This window comes from Panicum hallii, chromosome 3 (genome assembly GCF_002211085.1).
Source record: "Panicum hallii strain FIL2 chromosome 3, PHallii_v3.1, whole genome shotgun sequence".
NCBI classification, from domain to species: domain Eukaryota; kingdom Viridiplantae; phylum Streptophyta; class Magnoliopsida; order Poales; family Poaceae; genus Panicum; species Panicum hallii.
Genome location: NC_038044.1, coordinates 6,340,884 through 6,355,907, shown reverse-complemented (window position 1 = coordinate 6,355,907; position 15,024 = coordinate 6,340,884). Strand labels below are relative to the sequence as shown.

General features: G+C 45.0%; 4 protein-coding genes and 1 non-coding gene across 12 annotated transcripts; 2 read left to right on the top strand and 3 right to left on the bottom strand.

Moving 5' to 3' along the window:
- The first annotated feature begins 468 nt into the window (after nucleotides 1-468).
- Nucleotides 469-1,395, top strand: LOC112884157 (50S ribosomal protein L10, chloroplastic-like). Its single transcript, XM_025949511.1, has one exon. It carries the CDS (start codon nucleotides 537-539, stop codon nucleotides 1,131-1,133), a length of 597 nt encoding a protein of 198 aa, XP_025805296.1. The 5' UTR covers nucleotides 469-536; the 3' UTR covers nucleotides 1,134-1,395.
- A 184-nt stretch (nucleotides 1,396-1,579) lies between these two features.
- On the bottom strand, nucleotides 1,580-4,884 carry LOC112884156 (transcription factor IIIA-like). Of its 2 annotated transcripts, none has more exons than XM_025949510.1 (7): nucleotides 4,749-4,884; nucleotides 4,495-4,653; nucleotides 4,284-4,424; nucleotides 2,788-3,067; nucleotides 2,316-2,551; nucleotides 2,068-2,211; nucleotides 1,580-1,961 (listed from the first exon to the last, which is right to left on the bottom strand). In XM_025949510.1, the coding sequence occupies exons 2-7, from the start codon at nucleotides 4,651-4,653 to the stop codon at nucleotides 1,797-1,799; spliced, it is 1,125 nt and encodes a 374-aa protein (XP_025805295.1). In that variant the 5' UTR covers nucleotides 4,749-4,884; the 3' UTR covers nucleotides 1,580-1,796. The 2 variants fall into 2 exon arrangements, with proteins under 2 accessions (XP_025805295.1, XP_025805294.1); XM_025949509.1 differs by having other exon boundaries at nucleotides 4,495-4,657; nucleotides 4,749-4,873.
- A 13-nt stretch (nucleotides 4,885-4,897) lies between these two features.
- On the top strand, nucleotides 4,898-10,351 carry LOC112884155 (thylakoid membrane protein TERC, chloroplastic). Of its 7 annotated transcripts, none has more exons than XR_003227042.1 (16): nucleotides 4,898-5,275; nucleotides 5,538-5,647; nucleotides 5,723-5,799; nucleotides 6,383-6,470; nucleotides 6,552-6,632; nucleotides 6,706-6,762; nucleotides 7,067-7,148; nucleotides 7,373-7,422; nucleotides 7,671-7,727; nucleotides 7,813-7,891; nucleotides 8,027-8,085; nucleotides 8,379-8,436; nucleotides 8,577-8,705; nucleotides 9,068-9,108; nucleotides 9,512-9,564; nucleotides 9,909-10,351. XR_003227042.1 is itself a non-coding variant. In XM_025949508.1 (14 exons), the coding sequence occupies exons 1-13, from the start codon at nucleotides 5,038-5,040 to the stop codon at nucleotides 8,681-8,683; spliced, it is 1,143 nt and encodes a 380-aa protein (XP_025805293.1). In that variant the 5' UTR covers nucleotides 4,900-5,037; the 3' UTR covers nucleotides 8,684-8,705; nucleotides 9,909-10,351. The 7 variants fall into 7 exon arrangements, 1 of the variants encoding a protein (XP_025805293.1); XR_003227040.1 differs by having other exon boundaries at nucleotides 9,060-9,108; XR_003227044.1 differs by lacking the exon at nucleotides 9,512-9,564.
- Nucleotides 10,352-10,506: 155 nt separating this feature from the next.
- Nucleotides 10,507-12,871, bottom strand: LOC112884158. The gene is made up of 4 exons (XM_025949512.1): nucleotides 12,718-12,871; nucleotides 11,845-11,942; nucleotides 11,473-11,687; nucleotides 10,507-11,019 (listed from the first exon to the last, which is right to left on the bottom strand). Exons 2-4 carry the CDS (start codon nucleotides 11,935-11,937, stop codon nucleotides 10,740-10,742), a joined length of 588 nt encoding a protein of 195 aa, XP_025805297.1. The 5' UTR covers nucleotides 11,938-11,942; nucleotides 12,718-12,871; the 3' UTR covers nucleotides 10,507-10,739.
- A 961-nt stretch (nucleotides 12,872-13,832) lies between these two features.
- On the bottom strand, nucleotides 13,833-13,905 carry TRNAE-CUC. The gene has a single exon. It is a non-coding gene; the product is annotated as a tRNA-Glu (tRNA).
- Nucleotides 13,906-15,024: the final 1,119 nt, after the last annotated feature.

The window sequence follows — 15,024 nt, the reverse complement described above, 5'->3', positions numbered from 1 at the left end:
ACGCTCAGTTCACATATATATCAGTTTTGTCGACACCATTGAACACTATTATGTGTTTACATCATAAATAACTTATGAATAAGACTGTAATAATAGATGGTTGAGAGCATGACTTGTGCACAGACGGATTAAACGCTACTCTTTCATTTAAGAAAAAACTAAAAAAAGGATGTCAGACAAAAATAGTGCTGTGTGGTAAACTGATCCAACACCAGCCAGGATATCAAATTTAGGCCATCAGTGTATCCAACCTAAGGCCCAGCTCGCAGATCGGAGAAGAAACTTTTTGGGCTTGCAAAAGGCCCGGGCAATCCAATAAAGGAGGATCCAGCAGCAAGCCTCTCCATCCAAGTAGAAATGATTATTTAGTTAACGGGCTTTAATCTTCTTAGCCCATTACTACGTTTATTGGGCTTTCATTAATCAATCATAGCAGTAGAAAGGAAGCCCGTAACCCGACCCATCTGTGTCCTCGAAGGCTAGAGATCGCACGCGCCCCACTCTCGCATCCAGACAGAGAACCCTCGCCGCCGCCGATGACGTCCGTGCGCAGCTCCGCCGCGTCCCTGGTCCCGTCGATCCGCGGGGCGGCGGAGCTGGTCCGCCAGGAGGCGCTCCGGCGCGAGCTGGACGGGTGCCAGCTGCTCGCGGGCATCTGGTGCCACGGGCTCACGGTGGCGCAGCTGCGCAGCATCCGCGCGTCGCTCCCGCCCACGGCGCGGCTGCTGGTGACGAAGAACTCCGACATGGCGGCCGCCGTGGCGGGGACGCGGTGGGAGGCGCTCAAGCCCTGCGCGCGGGGCATGAACGCGTGGCTCTTCGTGCGGTCCGACGAGATCCCGCCGGCGCTCAAGCCCTACCGCGACTTCCAGAAGGAGTGGAAGCTGCAGCTCAACGACTTCACCGGCGCCGTCTACGAGGGCCGCCTCTACGGGCCCGACGACTTCGCGCAGCTCGAGGCCATGCCCACCAGGGCGCAGTCCTATCAGTACCTCCTCGGCTGCCTCCAGATGCCCGCCGTCAACCTCCTCGCCGTGCTCCGCGCGCGGCAGGAGGCTATGCTGGCGCAGGCCGATAAGCCCCCGGCGGAGGGAGAGCCGGCCGCGCCGGCGCCGGAACCGGCGGAGAAATGATCCGTCGACAAGGTTTCTTGGCGTTTTGTCTCACTCTGCCTCTGCATTCTTGTATGTTACAGCCGCGGCTTTGGCTTAAAAGAAGCTCCTTTTGTGTTTGTGCTGCTAAAATTTGTCCTCGGTCTGGAATACATGTGGTAGAAAACTGATAAATCATAACGGCACATTGCTCTGATGCATTGTCATGTTCGTGAACTTGATTTTGGAATTGGAGTGAGTGATGCTGAATTGCCATTGCTGGTTCAGAAACCAGCCTCAAAAAGTGTCATGTGCAGTTCTGTGCTATTCAGTATGCACCAGTGTTGTATGCTAGAGCTTTCAGTGCTTTCCGTAATGCAGAGGGGGTACGCTGCATTTGCTGGAATGAAGTTGCGAAGGATCCTGTTGGAATTGGGAGCCTACCGGAAAGGAAATTGTGCGCATGAAGCATTTCAAGACACAAGATATCTGCTACGCTTGCACCTCAAGATGTAGTATCACATATTGTATTTATACTGAGGATCTAACAATCCCTACCATGTCTGAAACCGTATATAAATACCTAAGATGTTGCTTTCCTCTTCCTATACATGCAAAGTAAATTACAGATATTTCAATTTACAAAAGTGTGCTTGAACGTCCAACGGTATCTTGCGTCTCTTCTCCCTTCGGGTCCTGGACGGATCAACCGGAGAGAAGCCATCTCAGATACTCAGTTCCATCAACATGAGCAGGTGCATCATCAGGAGCAGCTACCCTCTTCCGCATGAAAGTCTCGACAGATACGGGTTTCCTCTTCCGCCCCCCTGCTGAACGCGGTCGCTGCTCATCCGCCTCAACAAAATCACCCTGCAAACAATTGGTGGGGAATCATAAACATCCCCAGGCAAGCTGCATTTCCAAAGGGGAAGTGCATAATTTTTTTTTCAAAATTGTTATTGGCTATCTGTGTTACCTCAGTGTGCACATGAGCACTAGACTTCTCATGGATGTCCCTTACATGCTTGTAAGAAAACTTCTTGCCACACCCAGAGAATTGGCACACGAAAGGTCGGCGCTGCTCGTGGACCGCCTTAACATGCTTCTCCAAATTGGATTTCTGCAGTTCCAAGTTCACCAAGAATGAATAACAAAGTACTTTTGCCAATAAATTCGAGAGAACAAATCATAAGAGAATCAAACAGTGCTAGATTACAACCAGACCTTTGAAAATGAACATTTGCAGTCCTCAAAGCGGCATTTGACCCTTTCAGTAATGCAGGAGCCTTCATGCATTTGGCGATGGCGCTTAAAATTCCGCTTTAGTTGCTTAGTGCCACAGACATCACACTGAACATGTTGATGGCAGGATTGGTTATGTGCTTTGAGGCATTCCACATCTGTAAAAGTTTTCATGCAGCCTGGTTCGCAGCAGATAACCTCTGTGTAGTCCAGCTTGACTGCACCACATGTACCAAAAGTTCATCACAACAAAGAAAACTTTGGTAATTAGCGATTACAAAGAGTTCACATTGGTAAAGTTGGCTCAAAGGGATGGAATAGACTATAACTTCCTACATCCAATCCAAGTAAAATCAATAAACTATAAAATTTCATTGGGCATTGCAAAAGTGTGCTATTTAGAGTCGTATCAGAAATATGGAAATGGTTGTAAACTGTAAAGTGAGTTTCTCACCATGTGATTCTTCGTGCTTTTTTAACTTGGAAGCATATTTGAAAGTCTTCCCACAGTTAACCTCCGGACAAATGAATTCCTTCTTGCTTTCACAAGGAGAACCATCTTTATGCATTTCCTGAACATGTCTCTGCATATTACCCTTAATATTGAACTTACGGTCGCATCCTTCGATGGGGCACACAAATAGTTTCCCTTGATGAGTAAGTAGATGTCTGTTCAAATGGTCCTTCCTGCTATAACTTAAGGGGCAACCATCGACATGGCAAGCAAAGGGTCTCTGCAATAGGTTTCAGAATGCATACATCAATATAGTACCCAAAGTAAGGTTTACTAGAAATAATGTAATAGAGCTGCAAACGGTACCACAGAGGGGCATGCTACGACAGGATCTTTAAGTAGCTTGAAATACATAGAAAGTACAGTTATAAAGCACATGTAAATAACAACAGCAAGCACAAAAGGGAAAATGGAAGATCTTAGAATAAGCAGGCCGAAACAAACAAGCAAACCTGAAGAAGCGTGTGGATAAAGGCACTCTTGATGGAGCTTCTCAGGACAGTCTCCCGATCCTGATACTAGTCCATTCAAGGCCTTATCACATTTTGGAGTTCTTTGGGATCCAATGCTTCACGCTTTTATATCTCACTTGGTAGTCTGCAGAAATCAGAGAATCAAATGCCATACAACAATCCAACCAAAAGCAGAGCCGAATGGCAACTACTACTTATCCAAACACCTCAACTTCAAGTGATAATTAATTTGGATCTAGGATGAAATATATCATTTCCACTGAAGGACATTGAGATCGGATTGTTTCAGTAAACACATATAACTAAAGTTCAGCATATATTGGCTTCACACAAGAAATTGTGTTGCCCTATTTGTTTTACAATTTGATTGTGAGAAGACCATAGAGTGGTGATGGCTAGATATATTCAAATGGGATTGCAGCGTCAACCTGTCAATTATCAAATATAACTAATAAGGTAGACACATGACTCCTTGAAAAATACATTCCATGCTGAGACTGGACCTTTAGCATATCCGTGCAATAGCAACAGAAGGAACAAACAGCAAGCAGCTCAGAACAGAAGAGACAACAACCTGACGAACAGCGTGAAAGAGGCACTCTTGATGGAGCTTCTCAGGAGGGTCTCCCCATCCCGGTACTAGTCCATTCAAGCCCTTCTCGCATTTTGGAGTTCTTTGGGATCCAATGCTTCACACATCCATGTCTGAACAAATAGACTGCAAAAATCAGCATAAATTAATAATTACGGAACAAACTACCATACACCACAACCCAACAAGGCACCATACAGAACCAAATGGAAACTACCAAGACATCCACAGAACCAACTGTTAAAACAGGCCTGTAGTTTTCATTTTGGCCTTCTATTATAGAGGATATTCATTTGGATAATGAATCAGACGAACATTACTAGCCGAAGCATCCATTGAGCATATACTACAACTCAACATAAGCCAGATACCTCGAGTGAATGGCTCTGCATATGCTGCTTCAGATGGGATGGCTTCTTGAACCTCATGCCACACTCCTTGCAGTCATGGCTGACCTTGCGCGAAGCACCATCTCCACCTTCCTGGTAATCCTCCAGACCATCCACTTCATCCTACAGAGCAGAAGTATTACTCCAATCACAAAGGAAACACACATCTGGATGCCATGAGCAGCACCACTACCTTATGGTTCTGGAGGACATGGGCGCGGATCAAACTCTTCTTGGACCGAACCACGCCGCAGAACTCGCACTTGTACCGACGTATATCCCTCAGCGGCGCCCCCGCCCTCGCCGCGGTGGTCGCGCCATCACCGCAGCCAGTCTCTTCCCCATCCCCCATCTGACTAACCCCAAAAATCACACCGAAATAAATGGAAAATCTGCAGAAATTCGGAGGATTAACGCCTCGCGCAACATGAATCGGAGGAAACCAACCTCGAATCGCGTAGGAAACCCCGGAATCAGCAGGATCGCGGCGTCGAGAGGCAGCTACGCAAGACAAGAGAAACCCTCGGTTCGCGGATGCGCTCCAGTAGGAAGCGAGGCCAACAGGCAACAGAGGCTTAATGGGTTCGGGTTCGTTAACGGGTTACGGGTCACATTCCGGGCGCGCACGTGCGCTCCGTTTCGGTGGCTGACTTCCCACCCGCTGTGGCTGAGCTCGCGACCGTACGCTTCCGAGCTCTACCCGTCTCACCCCGCCCGACCGACCTCGTCGCCGGCGATGGCTTCCGCGGTGGCCGCTTCAACCGCCACGCGGTTCCTCCCGCATCTCCCGGCCACGTGGCTCCGTCGCGCGCGCGTGACGCTCCTTCCGTCTCCGCTCCCATGGCGGTCTCTCGCGGTCACGGTGGCCGCCGCGTCGCGGCGCCCTGGGGATGGGGAAGGCGGGGGGCGGGGGAGGACGCGGAGGCGGCGCGCCAGGGGTGCGGAGCAGGAGGAAGGCGTTTCACTCAGCTCCGGTGAGGCGCTCCCCAGCCTTCCCCTTCTCGCTGCTCAATCACTTCCCTCGGCCTCTGTGAGCCAGCCAGCCAGGGGCGCATACTTCGGTTGGAACATTAGAAATGCGCGATTACTCCTGGAAAATTTGAGAACCTTATGAAGTCGGGTTCTTCAGAAGTCGATTTTACAGTGGTCGTAGTCCAGAAGAAGCTGCCTGCTGAGTTTATTTGTGGTGGTTTCATGAAATTCCTCTCTGATGGCTGACCATGGATACGTATGCAGAAAAGGAGACAGTAAATCATACTCCAGGTGCTCAAACCAAGGGCACGGAGCCTGTACTGGAGTCCAGCACGACCGGGAAAGGTTCGGCCATTAGAAGGGTCACACTAGTGGTGAGTTTCGTCTGTCCATAATATTCCTGATAAAGTTAATTCTGAACATGGAGTTGATATATTGGGTTGGTGCAGATTCTCGCTGCAGTGCTTTTTGGAATTAGCATTGCTTTGAGGGATGGAGCTGAAAAGGCATCGGAGTATTTTGCTGGGTGTGTGATATGTGTATCTTGTGATCGTTAACATCAACACTGTTTTACAAGATAGTTATAAGTTTTGCTCCCTTTTGCGTTAGGATTTCAGGATCATATATGAATAACAGCCCATTTTTGAGAAGCATGCAACACTGCATATTAGCTTTAACTTGAGTTTGCTATGGAATGGATCCTACATTATTTTGTGCAAGTTAGTTTAGTTAGTTACTTCTGAACTAATTATACATCTAGGCATATTGCTGTTTCCATATTCCAATATCACTCTTTTAAACACTACTGGTTTGTATATTTGAAGATGTGTTTTCCATTGTATCAAATTTTATATAAAAAGATCAATCATGACCATAGTTGTCAAAATCTCGATTCTATCTTATTTTATTCGGTTGATTCTACGATTTTATTCAGTAGAATCCATGATTTTACGATACTAGGTAGTTATGATCTTACAACTTGCGATCCTACCATTCGAATTCCCATCCGAATATCTGTTTCAGGATCACGATTTTAACAACGTCGATCATGGAAATGCATTCCCTGAACTCTATACACAACAATATAATCTTGTCCTGTTATGTAACAGGTACTTATTGGAACAGAGTTTGTCGGTGGACAATCTCTTTGTTTTTGTTCTGGTTTTCAAGTATTTCAAAGTGCCAAAGGAATACCAGGTATGCTTAATAGCTATTGTGACAGTTAAGGTTCAAGTGTACTTTGTACCTTTTCTCACCATTTCTGATATCTGAAACAAGAACCGAGTACTTTCTTATGGTATTGCTGGAGCAGTGGTCTTTCGGGCTGTGATGATTGTCCTTGGAGTAGCTACCATTCAGGTTGATTGTTCTCTCATTTATATTTTTGTTTTTTGTATTATATTAGCTGTTACAATATTCTCATGTTCTGTAGAAATTTGAGGCGGTGAACCTGCTGTTGGCTTTGATCCTACTATTCACTTCTTACAAGGTAAGACTGTTCATTTCATGAAAATTGATGGGCCACACTAACCCCTTTTGTATAACTTTGGTTATTTTCCCTTGTTTTTACGATTAACATAATAGTGGTTAGCATGCGCTGTTAACTTCATGAGACTGCTAAGCTCGTAAATTGCTTGTTTCCTGTAAAGTTACCCTTTGTGGAAAAAGCAAAGTCCTGTTTCAATGGATGTTGGAAAGGCTCTTCAAGACAGTCATACAAAATTTCATTAAGTAGCTTCGAGATATTAAATAAGGGCCATGACACTGATACTGTAGTATTAACATAATGGCAGCTATTTGCTGAAGAAGAAGAAGAATCTGATCTATCCGATAACTTCATTGTGAAAACATGCCGAAAGTTCATTCCAGTCACTGGTACGATTTTCAGTGTTCCTTACCATTCTGCTATTTAGGTTATTAAAATGCTCCACTGTCCACTCCAGATTATAGACATAAATCCATAATGATTAGCTTCTCACCCAAATTCTTGAATCAGATATCTTAGAAATTGGAACTACATCATATTTTCACTAGTCAAGATTATTCACTTGCATGGTGTGTTGATGAACATGAACTCATTCCTCTGTCTCTCTTTTCAGATTATTATGATGATGACCAGTTTTTCACTAGTCAAGATGGCTTATGGAAAGTAAGTGTTGTCCAGTTTAAGATGGATAATTTACTAAAGCTATATGGAAATATGGAACTTTTATGCATTCCCCATTGTTTTAGTGTGTTACTATTTCAGCATCCATGGTTAAGCTTCTGTTTACAACAACATAGATGCTTAGTTGGATGGATAATTTCATGGAATTTTTTTATATCCAATTCTTCATAAGGTATTGAGGTTATGTATGTTCCTGAAGATGTGTTACTTCTTTTGGTTAATATCTGCAGGCCACACCATTACTCTTGACTTTGGCAGTGATTGAGCTGAGTGATATTGCTTTCGCTGTAGGTTCCTTCCCGTGCTATTTCATGCACTTTATTTTCTATTTTATAACCTCCAAGTGTAGGGATTAACACTTGTGTTCCACAGATTGACTCAATACCAGCAGTCTTCGGCGTCACAAGGGATCCACTTATAATACTATCATCAAATATTTTTGCTATTTCTGGTAAAAATCCAGTCTGTTTGCTTTTGGTATACAACTATTAGCATTCATAGCTTGGTAGAAATCTTGTGAATATTTCATTTTTTCTGCACTTCCATACAATGTCGAGAGTTAACCTATGGAACAATTACCATGTAGGTTTGCGGTCACTGTACGTGCTCATTTCTGAAAGCATGGCCGAGTTGGAGTATCTACAGGTGAATATTGCAAGGTTTCTTGTGTTATTTCCCTTTTAATTTTGAGTAATTAGATATTATTTATTTCCTTCTGTTGTTATCTTACAGTAGAACAAACAAATCATTTAATTTTACATCACCCATTGTGAAAATTAGGTCCATGCTAGTGGTAACTGATGGTATTGGATTATTGTTATTAACTTTTGAACCTCCTGTATTATTTGTAATTGTGAGTGGTCGATGAATAAACAGGTTCATATATTACTCTATTATCTGAATGTACCACTTACTGCTATTGGCAATTTGCTCTGCAGCCTGCTATTGGTGTCGTTTTGGGCTTCATAGGGACAAAGATGATCTTTGACTTTTTTGGTAAGCAATTAGAACCATCAACTAGCTCTTATTTTCTTACTTTAATATTCATTGTTCACCAAATGTTTTAATCTCTCCGGATATTGCTGGCTTTTAACTTTTTTTCGTCTCATTTAATTATGGGTTTCTACTTATGGCAGGTTATCATATTCCAACAGAAGCTTCACTTGCTATTGTTACCACCTGTCTTAGCGGAGGTGTCATATTAAGTCTTAGGAAAGCATCAAAAGAGGAGGGGGACAAGTAGACAGATGCAACGACCCGCGCAGGTAAAAGGAATGGATCAGCTTGTTGCATTTTCTGACAGATAGTCAAGCTATGAAAGAAATGATAATGAACACTTAGAAGCCAGGTAAAAACATGCCCTTTTTCACAAAACTTACTACTTGTATTAAAAATCCAACCAGACAGAATATCTTGTAACCCATATATGTATTCTCAGCTAAATGCCTTGTGCCTTTGTTCATTTAAATAGCTTAAATAGCCTCTTTATTTTCTACATTGGAGGTAAACTTAAGAGCCACCAATAATGAGGAAATATACTGATTGCCAAGGCTGCCACAAGATTGGGCTCTCTAGGGGCTCCCATTTGTTTAATAGGATCTGACCATGAAACCATCCAGTTCCACAGGTTAGCTACACAAGTCATGGTGCCTGTATTGCCTCCACAAGGTTTGCCCCGTTGATCTGGTCAGATGCTGTTGGTAACAGGATTACCTAAAGAGTGTACTTTTGTGATAACCTCGCCAAGCTTTGTGCAGCTCTGTGAAAGCTTAAGTGCAGTTTTGTGTTAGTTTGCGCTCATACATGTTGTTCTGGAATTTTGAGCTTAACAAAAGTAAGGAAGCTTCTCAAGGTGGTTCAGCTTGAGCTCGTGTTAGGGTTGAATATCATTGCCATGGCTTAGCAGGCCCCTGCTTTTTATCAAATTTGAACCATCGTCATGCTGAAACCCCTGCATCACCTCATGTAAAGCATTGGATTGCAAATACCCACAACAAACATTTTTTTTGTCTTATCACATTCCAGATGTAGATTCTATACTGTCCTTTAAACATCACTGCTCTAATTGCAGTGAGCAAGAATCATGCCAAGTATCAACCATGTTTGAAACTGACAAGGACTTAGGTAAATTATCATTGCTCATAGTTCTACTGAATTTCTTTTCTGCCTTTTCTCCCCTGTGTTTTCGGATCATCAGATCCATCCGTTTTCTTTTGAGATGTTCAGACTTCAGATCCATATGTAGTTCTCATTTCATTCAAATCCAGTAGTTATTTCTTAAATGGTGCATCATTCATGTCGTGTGTTTTTTAAATTTTCGTTGAATATTCATGTCATGAATTGTGAGAAAAGGGTCCCAAGGAATTATCCTACATTCCTCTTAATCAGGCTTTGCAGAATGGAAATCTTTTTTCTGTTTCTACATACACTGGCACTTACATCCAAACTGTTCTTTTCCCATGATGCAGCGTACGTCATACACTGTTCATGTTTGGAATTAGGAGGCCTTGAAGACATCTGCAATTCGCATAACACCCATGCTGCACTAGTGGTAGCCTCCACTACTTAGGTGACTTGGAAGCAGTTCAGCTGACAGCTGTGAGTATGTGACCTCAGTATAGAATGACAGATGCGATCAGGACATGACATTGGTGCCTGATCCTGATCTGGAAGTTCCATCACCTTGGTTCTGAACCAAAAGGTTTTGGGTGGTTGCCAATCGAAGACTGCAGGGCGAAAACATAGGAATCCTGTCCTTGTAATGTCTGTTGCTTGTTAAGCTAGCACATAGAGTACATTCTGAACATGATGGGCAATGAGCTACAATTTACAGTGTAACTCAAACAATAGTATGCTCCAGCTTAATACATTACAACAATATGAATTTTTATCATTATATTTCATCCTTGTAGCTAATGCTTCTGACCTGAGGTGTCAAATGAATTTATTCCCTATGCATGCAGTATATCTAGAATATTCTGAAATTCAGCCTCTCCAGCATAGTGCCCCCTCAGATAAAGGAATTCTGATATTTGGGTTACAGTCACAGCATAAAACAGAGCAGTATAGCACAAGGTTAGATTCACTTAGGGAAGTAGCAAACCAATTGCATTGAGAATGCAGTTTATTGTTCACACTGAAATCTGAAAATGTAGAATAAGTAACAGCCTTACTTATGACTTTGCAACCAGCATAACACTATATACAGATTTAAGGGAGCTAAAAGCGACTTTGTTGATGGCGTACTATAGTTAAGTGGCGCTAATCATAAAACCCTGATGAGCGATGACCACATGGGCTCAGACCTTCGAGGCATCAACTTCAGCAGCGTAAACCTGGCCATATTCGCCCTTGTTGTCATCCTCATCCAGGTAGTCAGCCCTTGCATTGAGGGCCAGCATCTGGCAAACAAGCCAGAAGAGAGCAGCGTCTAGGGCAAGGAAAGCGGCACCACCAAACAGTCCGGTCTTTGCAGTAGGGCACTGGTAATTCATGTCGTGATGGATGGTATTGCTGCGGTGAAGGCCCTCGGTCACAGTTGCCCAGAGCAACATTGCAATAGCCAGGGCTGAGACAAGCCTGATTTCACATAAAGCAAACAGAATCAACAACGCGCACATTCGTTACTCGAAATAGATTTAAGTGCAGGAAACAGCATGATGCACAGTTCAAGTCATACAATGGTGGTAATGGAAATAAAACGTTAATAGCCTGCATGCTGAAAATCCGAATCATCAGTGCAGAAGATTGCATGATGCAATATTTAGTTGAATTACCTTCTAGATGGGCAATTCTACACTTTTAGCATTGATTAGAATTATTATACCAATCAGAACACAATAAAATGACTTCAGGGTCAGGGAAGACAATTCTGGAATGCAAACCTTGGATGGATCAGTTTGCAGTTCAATATCACCAAATGGCAGGAGGACCCAACAAGCGAGCCACATAAAATAAGTAATATAAACACAGAAGGCATATTGTTTCCGGACCACATGAGATTTGTAGTTATATAGCTGAAAGGGCACTCACTCAGCAACAATGAAGAACACAGTCAAGCTGGTGCTTTGAAAGAGTGCTCCATGAGGAACCGACTTGCCCGAGTACGGAAAAAAGATAGCAACATGCCCTACAATGGCAGCTACCACAAGCGCCACAAGGGACAGGCTTCCCATTGCAAGAGTCGGATCACTTGGAAACTTGCAGATGACGACATCCTTTCCTGGGATAGGAGTCCCAGCAGCGGGCTGCAACAAAGACAATATAAAATTTACAAGCATGTTTAGAGGAAATTCATAATAACGATAATGGTTGGTGTTGTGCTGAATTCATCATCCTTCACAAGGAAGGAAAAAAAAGCACAACAATCAGTGCTCATAAGTCATAACAGGGGAAAAGCCTGACCTTTTTGTTTTCCGCGATAACACCAAGCACGAACGCCAGAATCCCGAAGAAGGAAACAATGAGAGAAATCCGTATCGGCGAAGATAGAGCCATTGCTCCTGCAGGACAAACAAATGGCACATTGAGATCAACAAAACCAGTAGCCTAAATAATGGAACAGAGAAGGAGACAAGTGTGTGCCAACAATGCAGCAGCATCGCAGACTCCTCCCGCACAATCTAGCTAACTCCGGGGGTACCAAGTAATCCGTTTATTTATTTTGACGATGGTGACATAGCCCAATTCCATCAAGTAAGGAAATCACAAGACGCGATTTTTTTTATAAAAAAGTAGTAACTATTTTTCCTCTAGTGAAGCAGGGAAACATTGTCTACCCCCTTCTCAGAATGATGTTCCAGGCCAGAAATCAGATTGGGGAAAATGTAGCCCACGGATCGACACATGAATCAAGCATGGACTCCATCAAAAAGTCAACTACTACACCACAGCCACTTCCTGGTGAATTACCATCCAAGAAGACTAACAGATTCAGTTAGTCAGTTTCCATCCGTCCCCAAGCAGAAGAAGAAATCGGGGGGAAAGGGAGGCGGGGTGCGGACTCGGCACGGCCCGCGTGGGGGCTCACTTCCACTGCAGCTGAAACCCCGCAGCAATCCCGGACGCAACTGCTCCTCGAAACGAAACAGATTCGCAGCAGACTAGACGGAATGGAGAGAAGACCCGGGAGGAAACGAAAGACTTGGCACTGATCCATCGCAGCGAAAACCCTACGGAAGCAAGAAGAACAAAAACGCGAAATGCATCCGGTCCGCCCCAGCAGGTGGGTAGGGTAGGGCTCCTGGCGGAAGGGGCGGGCGTGGAGGGGAACGTTACCTGAAGCCGGGGTGCGGCGGTCGCCGGAGAGGGCCCGATCGGTGGTCAGCCGCCTCGCCTCGCCGCCGCCAGCGGAGGGGGGAGAGGAAGGAACGAGACAATTAGTTGGGCAGGGATGGATTGCAAGGCACGGGCGCACGGCGAGTTGGTTAGGTAGTAGTAGTATTTATTTATTTTGGCGCCCTTTATCTCGTCTGCTGCACGAGAGAGGAAGAGAAGAGAGACGATGGTTGATTGGTTGCGCCCTGTTACGATCTTGGATTTGGGTTGTTTTGTCTGTTTGTTTGTTACTGCAGATTTGATTTCGAGGCGAAGCAATTTTGACATTGAAGAAGGGGAAAAAAAATAGAAGTTCAGATCTGGTTGTAGGCCGAGTGTTCACCAAACGAGGATCGGGGACGTCAGAGATCAGTATAGACGTGTGCATTTTGGTCGGAGGACCTCTGCGCAAGTTGAGTAGCGTTGGCTCTCAGCGTCCTCGTTGCTCGTTGTTCTCTGCTATTTTCTACGTCCCAAATTATTAAAATTTTTGAATTGTTTGGATACATAAAATTTACTTATACATTATCTAAATGTCTCTGGATAGTATAATAAGAATTATACATCTAGAAAAGATAAAATGATTAATAATTCCGAACAGAAGAGTAGTACGGTAGTGTTTGAGACGTTGATGCCCGGGGCACGCGCATCGCTCAGCACAACGGGCACAGGCAGCGCGTGCATATCATGGGGACGCAGGCTACGATCCGGCGGCCGGCTGGCCTGCGTGGCTGCTGCGTCAACGCCTCGAGCCCTCGACGGCACGGCGTTTGTTGCGTGAAGCCAACGGTGCTCACGTCTCGCTGAAAAGGCCAAGTGTCATTCTCCGCATGTTGAGGAACAATTGCTGGTGGGCGATACATGTACGTTGTTATACGGAGCTTATACTGGGGAGAAGCTGTTACAAACGCAATCTCAGAATTTTCACAGGGGAAAAAAGGAAGAGGGAAAGGCAAAGTTGTGGAGGGGGCCTGGATTGCGAGGAACGCCCGGTAAGGTCACAGCCGGCCTTTAGGCTTGTTCGCGGCCCATTCATAGCACGTCGAGTCGTCGACTGAGACAAAAAGAAACAAAAATTCCGTTGCCGGGACTCGAACCCGGGTCTCTCGGGTGAGAGCCGAGTATCCTAACCAGCTAGACTACAACGGATTCTGGGCTGATAACATCGGCAACCAGAAAATATATGTATGCATGTGCACCCGCCCTGCCCTCTTTTTCCCCCCACCTCATACGTGGTTTTATGTAGAGTGTGAGTGGAAAATGGACCACCCGGTACGTGCCTAGCAGCAAGTTCGTTCAGCAAAAATTGTCAAATTGCACTCATGCGGCATATAGCACACTGGACAAGCTAACCAACCAGCATCTCTTGTGCATCCACGGCCCCTTGAGAAAGATCGATCGAAGTGATGGTGCATGCGCGGGCCTATGTATATATGGGCTATGTGGCGGTGGCGGCCGGCCGGCCCAGTCAACTACCGATATCAAGTGCTTGCATTATTGCTGTGGCGGTCGTGTCCATGCGCAGGAGGCCAATTATGTGCAAACAAAACAAGCCGTGCATATGCACATTCATCTGATGATGAGGCTGCATGCTCTGAATTTTAGTTGCTCTATCTCAGCTGCTCACCCACTCGGTACGACCTCTCGCATGCATGTGCGCTAGCTCTGAGCTAGTCTGCGTGAAATGGATCGATCATACATGCACCCATCGATCTTAATTAATGCCATCACATCATTTCGTCCTCACACACATATGTGTATTTATAACAAAAGGGAGCAATGATGTGTTTTCCGGATAGTGGTACTAAAGCGAGGGATATATGTTCCCTCAGCTGCATTTTTAATGAAGCATCTGCAAAACGACTCCATCCATTTCAAATCGTAGATCGTTTCAGCAAATCGTGTGACCTAGTGGTCGAAGAAATTGACTGAATTTGAATCGCTCGTACGCCACGTGTCGTGTGCTGTGCTATATATACTAGGCGAGCAGCAAGTTTGAAGCAGGAATGGCGGGCAACCGCGGCAGCTGTTGGCTGCCAGTAAAATCTCCACACGTTTCTGCTCTTCTTCCGCATCTCCGGTTGGTACTTGCAGTAAACGGTGACGACGACAGTTGGGGGCTCGAAGGACAGTCCGAGGATGATTTCCACATGCCCATCTCACGTACTCCTATCTGGCAGCACGTACCGGTATCAGCGGGGCCCAATCCGAAAAATTCAAAAAGGGGACAGGCGGACGGGTCGTTATTATGGGAACTTCCCTCTGATT